This window comes from Rhinopithecus roxellana, chromosome 13 (assembly GCF_007565055.1).
Source record: "Rhinopithecus roxellana isolate Shanxi Qingling chromosome 13, ASM756505v1, whole genome shotgun sequence".
Taxonomy (NCBI): Eukaryota; Metazoa; Chordata; class Mammalia; order Primates; family Cercopithecidae; genus Rhinopithecus; species Rhinopithecus roxellana.
The window spans coordinates 54,629,472-54,645,851 of record NC_044561.1 but is presented as its reverse complement, the minus strand read 5'-3'; the positions used below and the strand labels follow the sequence as shown (position 1 = coordinate 54,645,851).

The 16,380-nt window shown below is 44.7% G+C and overlaps 1 protein-coding gene, 1 long non-coding RNA gene and 1 other non-coding gene across 4 annotated transcripts; 2 read left to right on the top strand and 1 right to left on the bottom strand.

The window, feature by feature from the left end:
- Positions 1-6,394: 6,394 nt before the first annotated feature.
- On the bottom strand, positions 6,395-8,833 carry LOC115892885. Its single transcript, XR_004052800.1, has 3 exons — positions 8,526-8,833; positions 7,791-7,931; positions 6,395-6,448 (listed from the first exon to the last, which is right to left on the bottom strand). It is a non-coding gene; the product is annotated as an uncharacterized LOC115892885 (long non-coding RNA).
- Positions 8,834-9,086: 253 nt separating this feature from the next.
- Positions 9,087-16,145, top strand: HMGN1 (high mobility group nucleosome binding domain 1). Of its 2 annotated transcripts, XM_030915499.1 has the most exons (6): positions 9,210-9,364; positions 9,685-9,717; positions 9,812-9,841; positions 9,924-9,971; positions 13,246-13,374; positions 15,301-16,145. In XM_030915499.1, the coding sequence occupies exons 1-6, from the start codon at positions 9,350-9,352 to the stop codon at positions 15,346-15,348; spliced, it is 303 nt and encodes a 100-aa protein (XP_030771359.1). In that variant the 5' UTR covers positions 9,210-9,349; the 3' UTR covers positions 15,349-16,145. The 2 variants fall into 2 exon arrangements, 1 of the variants encoding a protein (XP_030771359.1); XR_004052799.1 differs by having other exon boundaries at positions 9,087-9,364; positions 9,812-9,971; positions 15,301-15,366.
- Positions 13,062-13,168, top strand: LOC115893091. Its single transcript, XR_004053045.1, has one exon. It is a non-coding gene; the product is annotated as a small nucleolar RNA U13 (small nucleolar RNA).
- Positions 16,146-16,380: the final 235 nt, after the last annotated feature.

The following is a 16,380-nucleotide window of genomic DNA, read 5'->3' as shown; positions in this document are numbered from 1 at the left end:
AAAAAACAGATATTTTATGATTCCTCTTGTATGAGGCATCTAAAGTAGTCAAACTGAGAAACAGAAAGTAGAATAGTGGTTACCAGAGACTGGGGGGATGTGGACATGGGAAGTTGTTTAATGGGCAGAGTTTTAGAGATCTGTTGCACCATAGTACTTAACACTACTGAACTGCACACTTGAAAATCATTACAATGGTAAATGTTATGATATGTGTTTTTACAAGAATTACATTTTTCTTTAAAAAAAGATATTTTAAAAAAGATATTAAAGCCTTTTAGGTATCAGATACTTCACTCACTGCAGGGTAAAATATGATGATGAACCAAATATGCCCAGACCTTGTTCTCTTATGGCTTAACTAAACAAACAACTGTAAGTACTATAAATAATTATAAGCATGGGCCGGGCGCGGTGGCTCAAGCCTGTAATCCCAGCACTTTGGGAGGCCGAGACGGGGGGATCACGAGGTCAGGAGATCGAGACCATCCTGGCTAATATGGTGAAACCCTGTCTCTACTTAAAAATACAAAAAAAAAAAACTAGCCGGGCGACGAGGCGGGTGCCTGTAGTCCCAGCTACTCGGGAGGCTGAGGCAGGAGAATGGCGTAAAAAACCCGGGAGGCGGAGCTTGCAGTGAGCTGAGATCCGGCCACTGCACTCCAGCCTGGGTGGCAGAGCAAGACTCCGTCTCAAAAAAAAATAATAATAATAATAATAATAATAATTATAAGCATGCAAATCATTTTGAAGGGCCACATAAGTTTATCTTGGTAACTGTCCACATCCTAGCTCCAAGTTGGATGATAGGTTTACAGATGCACATTATATTGTTTGTAAATAATATAAAATAAAGGAAGGATATGCATAAAATAAAAATGGGGTGTGTGCATTATTTAAGACTTTTTCAAAAAAGTAAGCCAGGCATGGTGGCTCACGCCTGTAATCCCAGCACTCTGGGAGGCTGAGGTGGGCAGATCACCTGAGGTCAAGAGTTCAAGACCAGCTTGACCAACATGGTGAAACCCTGTCTCTACTAAAAATACAAAAAATTAGCCGGGCATGGTGGCATGTGCCTGTAATCCCAGCTGCTCGGGAGGCTGAGCCAGGAGAATCGCTTGAACCCAGGAGGCAGGGGTTGCAGCGAGCTGAGATCGCAACACTGCACTCCAGCCTAGGTGGCAGGGCAAGACTCCATCTCAAACACAAAACAAAAAAGTAGTATGGAATGCTATTAAATACAGAAGGCCCTGATCTAATGGGATTGAGCACGCAAGGGTTAATAAGGGATTTCATATACTTCATTATTTTCATCTCCCTCCCATGGAAAAATAGGCTAGACTGATTAATAGGTCTGTGGTAGAAAATTTCCAGTGGAAAATGCAATCTGTGATCTCCGTGCCTCCCCCACAGCCCCACGAGTGACACACTGAAGAGACAAGTCCCCTCTTTTCTTTACAGGTCGGCTCAGAGATGAGAGAGCGCCCTGGAATGTTCCAAATTAAGTTTCACCAAACATTTTGAAAGTATTCAAAATAAACATACAAGTAAAATAGACTAACCTACGAGTCTAAGATTTCTCATTCCATTTAGAGCTATTAATGGAAAGAATAACTTCGCTGGCCCAGGCAACATAACAGGAACATTTTGATAATGAGAAAGTCCTTTTTGGATCAAACCTAAATTGATGGTACTTCACATATAGTTCAGGGTGTTGAGATGACCACCTGGCAGAGTGCCACGGAAAAATCATATTTTGCAGCATGCAAATATGATCGATACAAGCAACAAGAGGAAGATGCAAAATCATGTGATAATAAAGACCTTGGCTGAGCCCGGGAGCTCATGCCTGTAATCCCAGGGCTTTGGGAGGCCAAGGCAGGAGGATCTCTTGAGCCCAGGAGTCTGAAATTACAGTGAGCTATGATCATACCACTGCATTTCAGCCTGAGTGACAGAGTTAAGTCTCAAAAACAAAAAAAGAAAAATGTAAAAGTAGCATTTAGATGACATTTTTTTCTGCTTTTAGTTATTATCCTGGCCAACACTCCAAACCACAGATGTAGGGCAACATCTAATCAAACTTAAGGCAGCTTCCTCCTGTAGGCTTAAGAATGGAGCGCCCCTCAGGCCATGTCAGATAAACATGTCTGTACCATTGCCTCTGCTTTCATAGCTCACAAGAGACAGGGAAACCTTTAGCTTGTGCATGTGATTTCAAGAGTCAGGCAGAGGCCGGGCACGGTGGCTCACGCCTGTAATTCCAGCACTTTGGGAGGCCGAGGCGGGTAGATCACGAGGTCGGGAGATTGAGACCATCCTGGCTAACACGGTGAAACCCCATCTCTACTAAAAATACAAAAAATTAGCCGTGTGTGGTGACGGGCACCTGTAGTCCCAGCTACTCAGGAGGCTGAGGCAAGAGAATGGTGTAAACTTGAGAGGCGGAGCTCGCAGTGAGCCAAGATCGCGCCACAGCACTCTAGCCTGGGCGACAGAGCGAGACTCCGTCTCAAAAAAAAAAAAAAAAAAAAAGAGGCAGAACAAGTGCCCCTTAAGATTTGAGTAGGTTTTGCGGCGGGGGGGGGGGGGGGGGGGGGCGTTTCACTCAGGTCTTGAATATTAAATGGCTGCCCCTTAGAGGGAGTGATTATCCTCTGAAGCCACAAAAGCTGAGCTATATAGGAGAGAAGCAAGGGGCCCTTCCTTTCCATATTTGGAAAACCAGGCTTCATTTGTGAGCAGGAGAGAATAATGTGACCAATTTATGGCTGGCTTAGTGTTCTTTTTAAAATAACAATCAGTACTGTGGACTACTAGAGGGATACATGCAATAACAGAAATCCAATCATCGTATCTAATGACAATTAATTACACAGTCATGTATCCATAACGTTTGGAAACAGGCTAGAAACATATGCTGTATGGTGAGCTGTATGTCTATATTTGTGTTTGGGTGTCTCTGGCCAGCTCATCCATCATAGTGATGATAGACAAGCTGTGTCAAGCCCTGTGTTTTTGCTCTCATTTGCGTCTTTTGCTTCTCATCCTTCTGCAGCAGCCTGGATATCCAATAGAGTGATGAGTGCTGAGCACTCACATGTTCTGACCATCACCTCCCTTCCTACCTTCTCCTTGGTTCACAGGCTTGAGTCACATCTACCCCTATTTATCTTCTGTCTTCATCATGTGGACAAACCAGCTCAGACCCTGGGCTTCCAGGGAAACAGTGTGGTCCAGCACAGCAGCATAGGATCCAGAGCTCCTCCCATTTCTTCCCTTCCCTTCCACTCTCTACCGTTGGCTTTTTTTCTGCCCTGCCACTCACTGAAACTGCTTCATCAGGACAATGGGTAACATCTCTAGTTGCCACCTGTAGGCATTTTACGTTCCCCATTTGACCCCTCCGCATGCCTGAGGTTTCAGCTCTCACTAGAACATCTCTTTTCTTTCAAATATTTCCTTCCTCCTAAGCTCCAGGCCTGTAGCTGCAACTGCCTGCTGGACCCAGATGTTTCCCAAAACGTAAAGCATCAACACCAGACCTACCAGCTTCCTCTCAAACTCTCTGCGTCCCTGGCAGGGCACATGGCTCCCCATCCACACAGCCTGGTGGATACTGCTGAATACCAGGCCACATCAACTCTTCTCATTGTCCTTCCTGACAGAGCCCTCATTTTGTTCAGGTGTCTACTGTCTCCACTCCCAGCCCAACTCCAGGGGTGGGCCTGATTTGGTCAAAAGGGTATCCGAGTCCCCCTCACTGTGACTAAATTCCAAATTCTAAGAAAAGTCCATTGACAGACACTCTGAAAAAATAGACAGTATTTGTCTGGATGCTGTAATCTGGATACGACACCTAGAATTTCAATTTCAGACAGAGAAAGAAGCCAACTCAGAAAGAGGCACAACAAAAGAGTAAAAAAAGAAACAGGCCGGACGCAGTGGCCCACACCTGTAATCCCGGCACTTTGGGAGGCTGAGGCGGGTGGATCGCCTGAGGTCAGGAGTTTGAGACCAGCCTGGCCAACATGGTGAAACCTCGTCTCTACTAAAAATACAAAAATTAGCCGGGTGTGGTGGCGGCCACCTGTAATCCCAGCTACTTGGGAGGCTGAGGCAGAAGAGCCGCTTGAATCCAGGAGGCAGAGGTTGCAGTGAGCCAAGATCATGCCACTGCACTCCAGCCTAGGCGACAAAAGTAAAGCTCCGTCTCAAAAAAGAAAAAAAAAAAAAGAACTTGGGACTGTGATAACCCATTAAGCTGCTGAGTCCATGACCCAGGGCAAGCCTATTATGAATCCCACATCCATCTTCTATTGTTGGAGATGATCTCCTTTCTCGTGGTTGATGCTAATTTGGGTTTCTATTGCTCATGGCCAAAAGTTTCTGTGCTCTGTCTCACATCAGATTCACTGAAGAGTCCTGCCAGTCCCCACCAATATATATCCCCACTTCACCACCACCACCACTGATCCCCATCCCTACAGCCAAGATCCTAGTCATTCATTGCCTAAATGACTTTAATATGTACCCCTGGTCTCCCCCGTCCCAAGATAACCCGATCCTACATCTCAACCTCTCAGGCTAAACTCTGCGTTTTCTTCCTTCAAGGTGCTTACAACTATGTCAAAGTATCCTGTTTACTGGTTTATTGTCTGTCTTCTCATGCTAGAGCACAAGTCCTATGAGGACAGGCAGCTTGGCTCTTTTTTGGGAGGGACAGGATCGCTCTCTGTCGCCCAGGCTGGAGTGCAGTGGCACAATCTCAGTTCACTGCAACCTCTGCCTTTCAGGTTCAAGTGATTCTCCAGCCTCAGTCACCTGAGTAGCTGTAATTACAAGCATGCACCACTATGCCCAGCTAATTTTTTTCTACTATTTTTTGTAGAGACAGGGGTCTCCCTATGTTGCTCAGCTTGGTCTTGAACTCCTGGGCTCAAGCAATCCTCCTGCCTTGGCCTCCCAAATGCTAGGATTACAGAGAGCAGCCACTGCACCCTGCCAACTCTTTTTTTAAACCACTTTATTCAGGTATGATTAACATATCAAAACTGTACATATTGAACGTAAACATCTGGATGAGATTAGGGATAAGTACACACTTGTGAAACCATTACCACCATCAAGGCCATAAACATACTCATCCTCTCACAGTTTCACTGCACCTCCTTTATGATGATTGCTGCTATATTTTTGTGACAAAACACTTAACATATTAAGATCCACTCTCTTAGTAAACTTTTAGTATACAATACTTTTTTTAAAAGAGATAGGGGTCTCATTATGTGGCCCAGGCTGGTTTTCTCAAAGTCTTGAACTCAAGTAATCCTCCCCGCTTCAGCCTTTCTCTATTGCATACTCATGGTGTCCTTGTGAAAAATTAGTTGTCAGCTGGGCCCAGTGGCTCGCGCCTGTAGTCTGAGATTTTGGGGAGGCCAAGGTGGGTGGATCACCTGAGATCGGGAGTTTGAGACCAGTCTGACCAATATGATGAAACCCCGTCTCTACTAAAAATACAAAAATTAGCCGGCCTGGTGGTGTGCATCTGTAATCCCAGCTACTTGGGAGGCTGAGGCAGGAGAATTGCTTGAACCCAGGAGGCAGAGGTTGCAGTGAACAGAGATCGCATCACTGCACTCCAGTCTGGCTGACTGAGTGAGAATCCCTCCATTAAAAAAAAAATCATTGGCCGGGCGTGGTGGCTCAAGCCTGTAATCCCAGCACTTTGGGAGGCCGAGACGGGCGGATCACGAGGTCAGGAGATCGAGATCATCCTGGCTAACACGGTGAAACCCCGTCTCTACTAAAAAATACAAAAACTAGCCGGGCGAGGTGGCGGGCGCCTGTAGTCCCAGCTACTTGGGAGGCTGAGGCAGGAGAATGGCGTAAACCTGGGAGGCGGAGCTTGCAGTGAGCTGAGATCCGGCCACTGCACTCCAGTCTGGGCGACAGAGCGAGACTCCGCCTCAAAAAAAAAAAAAAAAAAAAAAAAGAAAATCATTTGTCCATGAGAGGCTGAGGCAGGACGATGGCTTGAGAACACCTCCTTACAAGATACAAGGTCAAGTGCAGTCTGTGGAACGTATGCACAAAGGATGACAAGAGAAGTGGAAGAGCTAAATTTGTAAGTGAAAATTTCTGACTCTGACACGTTGAAAAAATACTTTATTACAGGCTGGACGCGATGGCTTCCCTGTAATACCATCACTTTGGGAGGCCAAGGTGGGTGGATCACGAGGTCAGGAGATCGAGACCATCCTGGCTAACACGGTGAAACCCCGTCTTTACTAAAAATACAAAAAATTAGCCGGGTGTGGTGGTGGGTGCCTGTAGTCCCAGCTACTCCGAAGGCTGAGGCAGGAGAATGGTGTGAACCTGGGAGGCAGAGCTTGCAGTGAGCTGAGATCTCGCCACTGCATTCCAGCCTGGGTAAAGCAGCGAAACTCTGTCAAAAAAAAAACTTATATATACCCAGAAACGTAAACATAGGTGAACAGCTCAATTAGTATTCAAGAAGTAAACACAGTACAACCAACATCCGGACCAAGAAATCGAGCATGAATAGCCAGCCCCCCAAATTTGCTCTCCTCCAGTCACTAGTTCCCCACTTCAACCCCAACCAGGAAGCACTATCCTGTCTTCCAACAGACTGGATTCGTTTTGCCGCTTTTGTACATTATATGCATAAAATCACACAGTGTACACACTTTTGGATTTGGTATCTTTCTCTCAACATTATACTAGTGACATTAATCCACATTGTTGTATGTAGTAGCGTATGAGTCATTTTCATTGCTGACGGTCTTCCATTTACTCATCTATTCTTTTGTTGATTGGCATTTAGATTGCTCTGTTTGGGCTTATAACAAACTGTTCTGCTATAAATATTCTATTTCATGTCTTCTGGGGAAAATATATAAGCATTTTTGTTGTGTACCTTTCCAGCAGTGGAATGACTGAGTCCTGAAAGTAAGTGTCTGTTTAGGTTTAAAACATACCGCCAGCTGGAGATGGTGGCACACGCCTGTAGTCCCAACTACTTGGGAACCTGAGGCAGGAGGACTGCTTGAATCCAGTTCTGGGCTACAGTGGGTTGTGCTGATCAGGTGTTTACACTATGATTAGCACCACGATGGTGACCTTCCAGGGAGCAAAAGACCTGCAAGTTTACCTATGAAGGGGTGAACAGGCCCAGGTCAGAAACGGAGCAGGTCAAAACTCCCACGCTGATGAGTAGTGGAATCACACCTGTGAATAACACTGCACTCCAGCCTGGGCAACAGAGTGAAACCTTGTTTCTTTAAAAAAAAAAAAAAAAAAAGATACTGCCAAATAGTTTTTCATTTGCGTTCTGGCTGCTCCATTTGTTTGTGTTGGCAACTTAAAAAAACTAGGCCAAAGAAAACACCTGTGGACCATCAGTTGTCACCTCTGACCTAGCGCATCTTCGGTTCTTACGGGAGACAGATCTTGATAAGGTAAGGCCAAAAGCATAGCGTTCCCCTGCTTAAGACCTTGCAGTATCCCTCGATCTTTGGATAGTGGTCGAACTTCACGACAGGCTGCTCTTTTTTTTTCTACCTCTTTCCCCTGACTTTTACGTCCATTTTTCATTATCTCCATCCCTGCCACTTTAAAGGTCTTGGTGGGCTGCCACACTCTAGTAAGTCAGCATGCCTTGAAATATGCTGACCAACCCATGCCGATGGCTTCCCCTTTCTTTACTAGGCCAATTGAGTACTTTCTCTCCCGGCTAAATTACTAGACCCAGTGCTTGGGATACGAACCTGGATTCTCTCTATCCCAGGGACTTCACGGTGCCTGCCACAAGGCAAGTGCTCAGTACATGCTTGTGCCACAAACTTGGGTACTCCCTGATGTTGAATTTTTTTAAGGTAATCCATGCAGGTAGGAAACTGAAAAAAACACTACACACGAGAAAGAGAAATTTTACCCTCAATCTCCCCAGTTCTCCCCAGAGGCAACCGCTGGTACTCTTTCTTGCTGAGATATACTATACATGGAATGTATAAGGATATATATTCAATCAATGCTATGGAGAAAATAAAACATTCCTCTGGGGGTCCGCGAGTGCTGGAGACAGTCGCGAACGGTTCGCAGGAGCTGCAATCTGAGAGCTGCCCTACTCTGAACCCAGAACCGACCGTCGTGCACCTGCAGTCCTCAGGGAAATCTGAAGAAAGTTCCACAGCTTGGATTCCCAGCACTTTGGGAGGCCAAGGCGGGAGGGTTGCTTGAGCCCAGGAGTTGGAGACCAGGCTGAGCAACATAGTGAAACCCCGCCTCTACAAAAAACACAAAAGTTAGCCGGGCATAGTGGTGCACTGTAGTCCCAGCTACTCGGCAGGCTGGGGTGGGAGGATCGCTGGAGCCGAAGAGGTCGAGGCTGCAGTGAACCGTGATTGCACCACTGCACTCCGACCTGGACGACACAACGAGACCCTGTCTTAAATAAAAGAAAGGAAGGAAGGAAGTTACACAGAAAGGCCGCCTGCCCTAACCTCGCATTGGAGCCACAGGTGTGGTCCTGGGCTAGTGAAGGCGCAGCAAGCGTCCCGCGCCTGCGCACTGGCCCACGCCGAGCTCTCGTCGGCTTTCCTTCCCACGCCCTCCTCCAACGCCTGCGCGTTTCACGCAGGCCTGCGAAGCTGGAGCCCATGGATAGCGTTTCTTGCCGACTGAGGCGGGAGGAATTTGCTAGTTCCTGTATCCTTTGTCCCTCTCCCTTCCCAGTCTAAGATACGAACTATAAATGTTCGAACCCAATTCAGCCCACACGGGAGGGGCCAGATGCCAGTGGCCTGAAGGCGCCCAGGTATCCAGAAGGATTGTGGGTGGGGACCCGCGGTCACGTGGCATGCTGCCGCCAATCAGCGGACAGACCGCACTTCGCAGCTCGGCTTCAAACAAACTACCGTGAGGTCGGAGCGCCACTGGGGCCCCACCCCCTTCGCCTGGGCCTGGGGCCCCGCGAGACCGCGGGAAGGGGTGGGGGGGGCGCCCGGGAGGGGGCGGGGCGCAAGGTCGAGTGACGGCCTGCCTCACCTATTCCGGGCGCGGGCTGAGCCCCACAGCCAATGGGCGGGGGCGGGGGGCGGGGGGCGGCCGGGCCGGCGGAGAGGGGGGAGCCCGCGGCAGGGGACGCGGGGGGAGGAGGAGGCGGGCTCCCAATCCGGTTCCATCCGGTTCTCCCACCGCCCCCGCTGTGGGTCTCAGCAGCTCGGGCGGCGGGAGGAGTGGCAGCGGCCAGGCAGCCTAGTTTCGCGAAGGCTCTCGGCGCGCCGCGGCCCGCAGGCACCCGGCACGCGCCTTCCCCGCCGCCAGGATGCCCAAGAGGAAGGTGAGCGGTGGCCGCAGCCCGCACACGCCCCCTGGAGCCGCCGTCTGCCGGGCCCCGCGAGGCTCAGGCCCCGCTGCACCCACGGTGGCGACGGGCCCGGGAGGCGCTTGGAGACCGGCGGGCGGGCAGGCGGGCGCTCGGCGGCCGCGGGGGCGGGTGTTCTGGAACGTTCGGTGGCTGGGGGAGCCAAGGGGGCGATTCGAACGGGGCGGCGGGAAGCCGTGACGTCACACGGCCGGGCATTGTTCTCGGGGCCGTGCGGGCGCGCGGGTCCTGGGACTGCGGTCCGCCTCCATTCGCCCGTCTTCTTGTCCCCGCAGGTCAGCTCCGCCGAAGGGGCCGCCAAGGAAGAGGTGAGTTCGGGGCCTTCTGCGGGGGGGGGTGGGTTTCCCGTGAGCCGCTGGCCTGCCTGCCTTTCTCGCTGACTCTCCTTTTTCTTTCTCCAAGCCCAAGAGGAGATCGGCGCGGTTGTCAGCTGTAAGTAAAGAGAGCCCCGTAACCGTTTGTTTTTCGCGGGTCGTCCCGGGTGAGGACGTTCAGTGCTACTTTTGCCTTTCAGAAACCTCCTGCCAAAGTGGAAGCGAAGCCGAAAAAGGCAGCAGCGAAGGTAGGCTTCGAAACGCGCATTGGGGTGCAGCGGGGCCTTAGGCTACACTGCTCCTTAATGCGGGACTTTTCATTTTGATTAGTTATTTGAGCTTTCTTTATATTTTAATAACTACGGTAAATAACTTTTTCTGGTCGGAGTAAAATGTAATGGATATATTCATCCTGGTTTATAGGACTATCACATTAATGCTGCTGCAGATGTTAGGAGACTTAGTACGACAAAAAATATTAGCGAGTCTACAAAGGAAATTTATTCTTTGCGTTGCGTACATTGTGGCTGGTGGTTGGCCTTTAATTGCGTGCTTGTACTTTCTCTTTTGATGATAAAAGAGCCAAGTTCGGACTGAGGCAGGGAACGTGTAAGTTTTTATATATACAGTTTCCAAGCCAACTTGGGGAAACCTTAACCTTTTTACGGGGTGGGAGTGGGGAGGTCAAAAGTTGTGATCTCTGAGAAAATAACCGCCACTACTCTAAAAGTGTTTTGTTAGTTATACAAAACCGTGATTTTGGCTGCTCCCTAATAAATTCGTGATTGCATGATTCGAATTGCAGGTCTGCAGAATGAAGTTGGCTTTGGGTATACGTGTGTTTGATAACTTTCAGAGTGGAAAAGCAGAACATGTGTAAAACGTGTATAAACTTTGTGTTTGGATCTAGCGTTGAAACCAACATCTGTAAAGCTCTGCATGTTCTTCACGGGGTGATTAATTTCTATCCTAAACTTAGGTGAAAGTTTGCTATTTGAAGTCTCAAAAAATTTTTTTGTTAATGCCTTCACCTCTTTCCTAAAAGTGTAGGTAGAAGTGTAGCACTGCACAATCATCAGAAGAGGCAAGATTAATTTCCTTGACATTGAGGAGTTCTTGGATAATTACTAAATTTGTCCTTGTTAAATAAAGGTATAAAACAAAGATGTTTTTCTTTTTTCTTTTAAATTTTGTACAGAGCTGAGTGTAAAAAATCTTAACTATGTTTTCTTTAACAAAGTTCTGTTTTTGTGATCCTTTTAAAAATAAAGCTTCAAGGAAGGTATGAGAAGAGTGTTTTTCAAGTTGGAATCTCATTACCAGAAGACAATGTGGTAATTCTCTGTATACAGTTAGAATAGCACGGAAACTTGATGAAGGCCTAAAAAATTAGCTGATCTTGTTTAAAATGTTGGTATGAGCAGTATTATTACTTTTTGATTCTGGGTTGGTTTTTTTTTTAAACTAATTGGCTGAAATAATCTGCCTGTTTCCCTCTTTACATTTTTCTTATTTCTTGTTTATCTTTGTCCACCTTGAGATCTACTGTAATTTTTTTTTTTTTTTTTTTGAGACGGAGTCTCGCCCTGTCGCTCAGGCTGGAGTGCAGTGGCCGGATCTCAGCTCACTGCAATCTCCGCCTCCCGGTTTCACGCCATTCTCCTGCCTCAGCCTCCCGAGCAGCTGGGACTACAGGTGCCCGCCACCTCGCCCGGCTAGTTTTTTGTATTTTTCGTAGAGACGGGGTTTCACCCTGTTAGCCAGGATGGTCTCGATCTGACCTTGTGATCCACCCGTCTCGGCCTCCCAAAGTGCTGAGATTACAGGCTTGAGCCACCGCGCCCGGCCGTGTACATTTTTTAATGAAAACAGTTCCAAGTTGTACTCTCAGTGGGTTTGGGACTCAGATGTGATTGAGAGGCTAACAGTAAGTCTTCACGTCAGTGTTTGTTGAGGAACGAGCCTATGAGGTCAGCTTTCCCAGAGGAAAAAGGGCAGAAGGGGTTTGTTCATTTTTACATCTAGTTTCTGTAATACACCTTCGACTTCATAGTTGATCAGACTTTAAAGTCTAAACAGAAGGTAAGCACTTGGTGTATTGATTTTCGTACTACATAGTAGACATGTTTTCAAGGCGTATCTGTCACAGTGTATCATTTCCCTAGAACTAAATGTTTTGAAGGTCCAAACATTCGGGAAACTTGATTGATTTTGTTTTATTTAGCTTATCATCTGATAATGGTTACACGTGGTATATTTCAAATTCAGGGTATTACTGTGTATTCTATTTTAACTGTTTCCCAGTTTTGTATTTTTTGTATTGGAATGATTATGAAATTAATGAGAAATCTTTAGAAATCAGTACAGAAGTGATTGTGAAACTTCGTGATAGCAATGTGTGTAGTAGCAGTTTTGTCTCAGATACACTTGTTATTCGAAGGATGTTGAAGTATTAAAAGTCATTATGCTGTCTGTGGAATCTTTCTGTTAGTACAGAACACCCTGCAGTGATTTTTGTCTGTGGAATCCTGCTGTTAGTACAGAACACCGTGCAGTGATTTTTCCACCCACATTAGCATTGAAGTTGTGAGCTCTACTTGCTTGTCTTTATGGCCCTTTAACTCAAGTAACTGGTCAATATCCTTATGGGTCTTTTATACCACCCACTGGGGGCTAAGCTAATTTAGCTGTTGTTGCATACTTACTAACAAGAAATAAATGTTAAGCTTTCTTCTCAGTATTGGTGGATGGTATCCAAAAGTATTTTTATGTTTAACATGGCTTAAATTTTGACCTTAATGTGTCAAGTTAGTATGGTCATTTTAATACCTGTACTTTTCAGATTCTTCAAACACCTGTATGAAAATGATAAATTCAAAATTGATCCTTTTAGTTTCTCATTATATGATATCAAGGGAGTAACTGTAGCAGGATAGTCAACCTGACCGTACGGCATGGTGCTTTTTTTCAGGTGAATGGTCTTAATGTGAGGGTTAAGGTCTGGTGAGGACAGTATTGTTCAAGTTCACAACAAATTTGGGGATGGGTGGGAATACAGTTGACGAGACTCCTCCGGTATTCTACTTCATTTATCCTGTCATGTGGAACTGCAGAGAATAGTAGATGATGGCGACCGTGCTGAAGTATAGCTTGGGCTTTAGGATTTGTCATATGTCTAATGAGGCTTGACATGCAAGTACTATTAAAATCTCCTTAGCATACGCTGTTTTCCTGATTACTGGGGTGAACCCTAAGTTGTCTCATGTAATAGGTATATCAGCTGATGTGTGATAGACATTAATGTGACAGCTATTATGGTACAGTCTATACAAAATGAGATCCTTTCATAAGCTTGAGAATTGGGTTTTCACGCTTGTGTGTGAGATGTCCCTCTCTCAAACCTTGCTATGAAGTCAGCACCATTGTTTACATTACTTGTCTGACATGAAGGGGGAAAAGTAAAAACAAAATGTAAATAAGGGGTAAAGTTTGTACTTAAAATATGTTCTTATTCTATCATAGGATAAATCTTCAGACAAAAAAGTGCAAACAAAAGGGAAAAGGGGAGCAAAGGGAAAACAGGCCGAAGTGGCTAACCAAGAAACGAAAGAAGATTTACCCGCAGAAAACGGTGAAACGAAAACTGAGGAGGTCAGAAGTGTGTGTGTGTTTTGACTCTGAACAGTAGATACTAAATTGTACGTTTTTTGTAGCAGATAACAGTATTCATTATAATACTGAACAAAGTTTTGTACAGTATCCCAAAATGAATGGACAGATGGTTTATGATTTATCTTATTGGAAAGTAAATATGTAAATGGTTTAAGAACAAGAAATTTTAATATGCTCAATTTCAGATATAGTTTAATCTTTGTTTTGTTTTTATATTCTGGATGTTGCTTTTAAATATATTTTCGAAAGTTTATTATCCTTATTTGCATTTTTCCTGGCATATTTTTCCCACTTTCATTTCTAATGAAAATGTTTTTGTTTGTATTTTTCTTAAAGGTCTAAATAATAACATACATAAAGCAAGTAAAAAGACTAGTGTCATTAATCTTTATTTTTAGAGACAGTGTCTGTTACCCAGGCTGAATCTTTATTGTTTTAAGCTATGAGGAAAAGATGTTTTTTCTTACTAACCAAGCAGTGGGAGTAGAGAAGGAACAAAGAAATCTGTAACAGGTTTTGATTGATTTGTTGTGAACACCACTGTACTCCTTTAGCCTGGAAGCTGTTTCTTAAAAAATAACTCTAAGGTTCAGTTAAGCCAGGCCTCTGTATTTTATGTTTGTTACATTAACTAAGCCAGAAAAGATAAGTAATTTAGTATATTGATTTTTAAATTTTGATATTTAAATTTTTTACCATATTTAAATTTGATATTAAATTTTGATAGTTATCAATATTCCTAAATTAAGAAATTTACAATCACAGTTTTATTTTTTTAACTTGTATTTCTTAATTCCCTTTTTTTTTTCTTTTTTGAGATGGAGTTTCGCTCTTGTTGCCCAAGCTGGAGTGCAGTGCTGGGACGGCTCACTGCAACCTCTGCCTCCCGGGTTCAAGTGATTGTCCTGCCTCAGCCTCCCGAGTAGCCGGGATTACAGGCATGCACCCCCACGCCCAACTAATTTTTTGTATTTTTAGTAGAAACGGGGTTTCACCATGTTAGCCAGGCTGGTTTCAAACTCCTGACCTCAGGTGATCCGCCCACCTCGGCCTCCCAAGGTGCTGCCATTACAGGCGTGAGCCACCGCTCCTGACCTGTACTTCTTAATTCTAACCATCCATCAAATATTGTGTGATAATAAGATCACATTGCTAATCTAGTTCTGATTTTAAAGGAAGAACTTGACCTTCCAGTACATATTATCAAATTACAGTTGGTTCTCTCGTTTATAGCTGTGTTCTATTAATATAAGGCTGCCACAAGTATGAAACCGTTTCACATAGGGGAAATACAGGATTGGGTTCCTACAAACCTCTGATCACAATGTTTTCATCAACTGATAAATACGTGACTTTGTTACATGTGTATTTCTGTTCACACATGCCTTAATTAATGTGTGTTAAATTCACATCGAACTCACTACCAGTAGCACTGTAATTCGTACCTGAACAAAGCTGTCCAACACATACGTTCTCTGTGTGGCACATCACAGCCTTGAATTTAGCAACATTAGATAGCACTTGGACAGGATGCTTGGGGGCCATTTTAAACAGCAAAATCATCAGTAAAAAGCACAAAGATGTAAAATATGTGGCGCTAAATAGACCAGAAAAACAGTTGTTTGTGGCATCAGAGCTGAAACAAGAAGACAGAGCGACCTCAGCTTGGAATGTACATGTGGTGCAACTCACATTTTTTTGCTGCTCTGTATATGCACAAGACCATGGAAGTGCCACAAGTATTGATTTGGGGTTGGGGGGGGGGGGCGGTTACAAAAGTTTTTTAACAAGAGTAGGTGACTTTACAAATAAAGATTATTGACTTTTTTAAAGACCTGATAGTTGCATATAAATAAAATGACAACGTGTTGAGTGCTAAAGATCTCAATTTCCTTTCTTTTGCAGAGTCCAGCCTCTGACGAAGCAGGAGAGAAAGAAGCCAAGTCTGATTAGTACATACACCATGTCTTACCAGTGGTCCCCGTCTCCCTTCTTGTACAATCCAGAGGAATATTTTTATCAACTATTTTGTAAATGCAAGTTTTTTAGTAGCTCTAGAAACATTTTTAAGAAGGAGGGAATCCCACCTCATCCCATTTTTTAAGTGTAAATGCTTTTTTTTAAGAGGTGAAATCATTTGCTGGTTGTTTATTTTTTGGTACAACCAGAAAATAGTGTGGGATGTTGAATTACGGGAGGCTTTGACTGTCTCGGGTGCCAGCTTAACATTCCATAGATGGGGGTTAGTTTTTATATTCTATAATACAAAGCATATTAAATGGCAATATGGAGTCAGTCCTGCATTTAATGTCTTGAATATTTTATTTTACTTCTATTCTCATGTTTTTTAGTAGAATTGTTTCCAAAAGAAAACCACTCCTTGATCATGGCGCTCCCTGTCAGAATTGTGTGCACTCTGTAACATCTTTGGTTGTGGTAGTCCTGTTTTCCTAATAACTTTGTTACTGTGCTGTGAAAGATTACAGATTTGAATATGTAGTGTACATGCTATTCAGTTGTGAACTGGTGGGCCATATGTAACAACTGACCAACATGTGAAGAAACTGGTACTTGATAGCCTCTTAAGGAAAATTTGCTTCCAAATTTTAAGCTGGAAAGTCACTGGAATAACTTTAAAAAAGAATTACAATACATGGCTTTTTAGAATTTCGTTACATATGTTAAGAATTGTGTACAAATTGAAATGTCTGTACTGATCCTCAACCAATAAAATCTCAATTATGAAAATATTTTGGAGCACATTGATTAAATTCTGGTTTGCATTTTATTTATGGAATTTCTACATTTGAGCCTGGCCAACATAGTGAAACCCTGTCCCTACTAAAAATACAAAAAAATTAGCTGGGTGTGGTGGCCGGTGCCTGTAATCCCAGCTACTCGGGAGGCTGAGCCAGGAGAATTGCTTGAATCTGTGAGGTGGAGGTTGCAGCACGTCCAGATTGCACCACTGCACTCCAGCCTGGC

Bases quoted from the DNA above. Each gene is read 5' to 3' on its own strand.
- HMGN1 (XM_030915499.1), top strand. The intron at 9,842-9,923 runs GTAAGTAAAGAG...TTTGCCTTTCAG, and splicing joins GATCGGCGCGGTTGTCAGCT to AAACCTCCTGCCAAAGTGGA. The intron at 9,972-13,245 runs GTAGGCTTCGAA...ATTCTATCATAG, and splicing joins CGAAAAAGGCAGCAGCGAAG to GATAAATCTTCAGACAAAAA.